This window comes from Myxocyprinus asiaticus, chromosome 47 (genome assembly GCF_019703515.2).
Source record: "Myxocyprinus asiaticus isolate MX2 ecotype Aquarium Trade chromosome 47, UBuf_Myxa_2, whole genome shotgun sequence".
In the NCBI taxonomy this organism is placed as follows: domain Eukaryota; kingdom Metazoa; phylum Chordata; class Actinopteri; order Cypriniformes; family Catostomidae; genus Myxocyprinus; species Myxocyprinus asiaticus.
This window is the reverse complement of record NC_059390.1, coordinates 155,001-160,069: the sequence shown is the minus strand read 5'-3', so window position 1 is coordinate 160,069 and position 5,069 is coordinate 155,001. Positions and strand designations below refer to the sequence as shown.

The 5,069-nt window shown below is 39.8% G+C and overlaps 1 protein-coding gene across 1 annotated transcript in view; it reads right to left on the bottom strand.

Annotated features, from left to right (window-relative positions):
* Positions 1-1,033: 1,033 nt before the first annotated feature.
* The window catches only part of mansc1 (MANSC domain containing 1), a 5,921-nt gene continuing 1,885 nt past the window's right edge, over positions 1,034-5,069 (bottom strand). Inside the window, exons 4-5 of the mRNA XM_051690602.1 lie at positions 3,674-3,814; positions 1,034-2,884 (exon numbers count right to left, since the gene is read on the bottom strand). Coding sequence (XP_051546562.1) covers positions 1,986-2,884; positions 3,674-3,814 — 1,040 coding nt within the window. The 3' untranslated portion in view covers positions 1,034-1,985. The remainder of the gene's footprint in view (positions 2,885-3,673; positions 3,815-5,069) is intronic.

Sequence of the window (5,069 nt, the reverse complement as noted above, 5' to 3'; positions counted from 1 at the left end):
TTGGCTTGTGTGTTACTTCATATTTATACCCCTCTGAAACAGGAAGTCATGGCTGAACAATTTCATGTTCCTAGTCACCCAGATGCACTAACAAAATGTAAAATATGAATGGGAATATACATTTATATTATTTTATATTAATATGTTTTATATATTTTACTTATAAGAATTTCTAGGGGTGCCAATAATTGTGCCACACATAAATTAGACAAAAATATTAGTTTTTTTATAAAACTTGTGTATTGTGTTATAAACAATAAAGACATATTTTTCACAGCCTTCTTTGCTCATATTTACTAAAGGTGCCAATATTTTTGGCCACCACTGTATATACAGTATACTGAAGCTTTATAATCACAGACTGCTCTCTAGAAATTGTCATCAGCCATTAAAACCCATACTGGTTAAAGTTTTTTATTCGTTTGGCTTCATAAACTCTGTTTGGGCCACAGTTATTGTTTAATGGACATTTTAAATGAGCATTTTTTATTTTAATTAATTTTTTATTTTCTCCCCAATGTGGAATGCCCAATTCCCAATGCGCTCTAAGTCCTCGTGGTGGCGTAGTGACTCGCCTCAATCCAGGTGGCGGAGGACGAATCTCAGTTGCCTCCGCGTCTGAGACCGTCAATCCGCGCATCTCATCACGTGACTTGTTGAGCGCGTTACCGCAGAGACATAGCGCGTGTGGAGGTTTCATGCTATTCTCCGCGGCATCCACACACAACTCACCACACGCCCCACCAAGAGCGAGAACTACATTATAACGACCACGAGGAGGTTACCCCATGTGACTCTATTGAGCAGCGTCAATACTCGCTGAGATACCCAGACCCTTATATGAGTATTTCTAATATTCATAAATCTGTCACATAGGCCTACTGTCACTGTTGTTTTCACATAACTCATCAAATTTACAGTAATGATCAATTAATAGTGTGACTCAGCACTACCTTCCATTCATTTAATTATTTAGATTGGGAGAAATCGAATATTTTATAACAAATCTTTATAAATGATTAAAAAGACTGGTTTTTATTTCTTGCAAGACAAAAAAAATCACACGAATCTCAAATTGTCTGTAAAAGCCACAGCTCAAAACTTACCAACAACTTATAGATACAAGAAAATACCGAAGCAGTTCAAGAGAAAAAGTAACTGAATGAATATTTTAGATTGGTGTAATGTGTTGCATGCTGCTGATCAATGTTCTGATGCTATCACGTGGTCAACAATTAACACACACCCATGTGAGGAAAAAAACTGGCAGCATGAATATAATCTTGCAATTTTCTGCCGTGAATTACAAATGTTCATGTACACCCAACGCCACTCATACAATTACAAGTCTGAAATTGTGAAATGCATAAGAAAAGATCAGTCATTTAAAATCATACAGTGCCTTTTAAAATAAACAATAAGAATTGCATCCATTAGTGAGCAAGCTCTGGATTGTGCAAAAGCTGTGAAGACTGAAGAGTAAAACACAATAAAATAAACAGCCACAATATCAGCGGTGCACACTGAATTACAGTCAATGGACGATGGCAACTGCACTTATTTACAGTGCTGAATGAGATGTGAAGTGGCTCTTACAACACAACAGAATTTAAATGAAGTCCTCTTTCATACTGCACACACTAAAAGACATTTCTTGCAGTCCTTGATATTGGGAAACACTTCTGGTTTTGTTTCATGAAAATATCAGCAACCATATATGAGGCCAAAGAAACATCTTACAATGAATATTTCACCCTTTAATTCCAGAATTTGCTGCTTCCTGAGTTCAATGTATTGCTTTTTATTTTTCATCATTTTTCACCTTTATTCTCTCCCCGTCCAAACATTTACTTGTTCAGTGTCTGACTGTAGAATTCAAACACACAGGATGTTAAAATACAGCGCTTTCCTCCATAAGTTAGCAGGAAAACGTGTTTCCCTAAAGAAGAACTGATTGGATTGTCTCTTGGTCCGTGTCTTGATTTTTATATTTCATAATGAAGGTCGTTGAGTTCCAGTCTCGTATAGTGGCGTCTGTCGAAGGACTCCATCGCTTTACGAGCCACCAAAGCCAGAATGAGAACGAGGAAGACCAAAGTGATCACCACGATAGCCACCAGACTGTTCTTCCACATCATCCGAGAGACTTTGGGCTTCCCTGGAGCAGAGCCGAGCACAGGAGGCACCAGAGAATCCCGATCCAGAGATCTTTCCTTGGAATCATTCTCAATTTCAAGCACCACTGCAGTTGTGCGTTCAGTGGCAGCAGGTGCTGTCGTCGTGGTCGTCGTGGGTACCGTTGTCGTGGTAGTTGTAGTTGTCGGTTTCTGTGTGGTAGTCGTGGTGATCGGTTGTGTTGTAGGCATTTTTGTCACTTTGACGGGTTTAACCACATGTGGTTCTGGTCCCCTCAAAGGCTTGCTGGGTTTTTTGGGTCTGTTGGTTTTGACAGGAGGATGCTGAGGGGCGCGTGGGGCCTTCGTGCTGGTGGTGCTTGTGCTTCTTTTTGTTGTAGAAGGTGTTGTGGTGGTCGTAGTGGTGGACTGAGTGGTAGTTGTTGTTGTTGTGGTAGTGGGTGGGGTCATCGCCATGGTTACCAAAATAATGGCTGACTCAGTGAATGTTCCTTCAGTGCTTTCTGGGGTGTTTGTGGTATTTGTTGTTGCTGGTGTTGTCAGGGTTGTTGTTGTCGTTGTGGTCGTTGTTTGTGTCGTTGGTGGTGGTGTTGTGGTTGTTGTTGGTTTTGTTGTTGATGTTGTTGTTGTTGTTATCGTTGTTGTTGTTGTAGGTGTTGTTGTGGTTGTTGTTGGTGTTGGTGTTGTCGTGGTTGTTGTTAGTTTGGCTGTTGTTCTGCCATTTACTTTAGTTGCTGGATGAGTCAAACCTATGAGACGAACATTGAAGGGAAAAATGTTATTAAAGGAACAGTTCACCCAAAAATGAAAATTCTCTCATCATTTACTCACCCTCATGCCATCCCAGATGTGTGTGACTTTCTTTCTTCTGCAGAACACAAATGAAGATTTTTAGAAGAATATTTCAGATCTGTAGGTCCATACAATACAAGTGAATGGTGGTCAGAACTTTGAAGCTCCAAAAAGCACATAAAGGCAGCATAAAAGTAATCCATAAGACTCCAGTGATGTAATCCATGTCTTCAGAAGAAATATTATAGGTGTGGGTGATAAATACTAGAAATCTCCACTTTCACTTTCACTTACACATTCTTCTTATGTTTTTGGCAATTCACAATTCTTAGTGCATATCGCCACCTACAAGGCATAGAGGAGATTTTACAGCAAAAAGGACTTAAACATTGATGTTTCTCACCCACACCTATCATATAACTTCTGAAGACATGGATTAAACCACTGGAGTCTTATGGAGTACTTTTATGCTGCCTTTATGTGTTTTTTGGAGCTTCAAAGTTCTGACCACCATTCACTTGCATTGTATGGACCTACAGAGCTGAAATATTCTTCTAAAAATCTTCATTTGTGTTCAGCAGAAGACAGAAAGTCAGACACATCTGGGATGGCATGAGGGTGAGTAAATGATGAGAGAAGTTTCATTTTTGGGTGAACTGTTCCTTTAAGTTGTATTAACTGTATTAAACACTTATGAGATTCCAGTTTCAGTTGTTGTTGTTGTTTCTGTGGAGAGAGCTGTTTACCCTTGAAAATGTTGTAGGTGTTGATTCCAGCTTTAGCCACCATGAGAGGACAGTCCTGCTCGCTGGGACAGTGAAAGAAGATGCAGTTCTCACCGCTAGAGTCCTCTGGAGGCTTATACACAACCAGGTTACATTTCACACCTGCGGCACAGGTGGAACAGATGTTATTCATGATGTGGAAATTCTTTTTTCCTATTACACATTTTCATCATAATCTACATGCATACTTCCACATGTAGTTCAGTTAGGTCTGTTCTAAAACCTAGTGAGCCATCATGCTGTCTTTTTAAGCAGCATCCTAACTGAACTGAAACCTCCTTTGAAAGTCACAAACTTGAAAAGCTTTACAAAGACAGCAACTGAGCACAGCACACACATAATGGTAGTGACTCGCCTCAATCCGGGTGGCGGAGGACGAATCTCATTTGTCTACGCATCTAAGATGTCAATCCGCACATCTTATCACGTGGCTTGTTGAGTGCGTTACCGCGGAGACGTAGCGCGTGTGGAGGCTTCACGCTATTCTCCGCAGCATCCACGCACAACTCACCACACGCCCCATTGAGAGCGAGAACCACATTATAGCGACCACGAGGAGGTTACCCCATGTGACTCTACCCTCCCTAGCAACCGGGCCAATTTGGTTGCTTAGGAGACCTGGCTGGAGTCACTCAGCACGCCCTGGATTCAAACTCACGACTCCAGGTGTGATAGTCAGCGTCAATACTCGCTGAGCTACCCAGACCCCCCCGATCCCCTGATATGCGTTTTTTAATGGCTGATGTCGATATCGAGAGAGCAGCTTGACCGACAAGCCGATATACCGCTGATATATCTCACAATTAAATAGAATAGTAAATTACATATACATAAATTGGCAAAACAATTAATTAAATTTTATTTTGCATTATATTTACACATTTTCACACAAAAATCTGTCTTTATTTAGAATAAAAAAATTAAAAAAAGATTTTGTGTGTTGTAGATGGTAGATAGCAGTTTCTCCTAGTTTCCTAGTAATTTATTTGCACACAAAGAAATTGTAATTAATTAGGAAATAACAATAGTGCACATGTAGTCCAATAACTGTGTTACACACCGGTCGATTATTGTGGTAACACGAGGGCACGTCACAACAAAACGAACTGTTATTGGTCATTTACGTGTCTCAGATTAAGAAACTGCTTAAAAAAAACGAATCGACTAGAAGGGTTTAATTTTATATCATTTGATTCAGTATTTTCTGTTATGTTTATTTAATTTGTTGAAGGGAATCAATAAAGATTGTTAATAAAAAATAAAAATGAATCGATCAAACAAGAAGCGGATTGTTTAAAAATACGAACAGTCGGCCGACTGAGCGGCCTCTGAGATTTATCGATCGACCCCTACATCA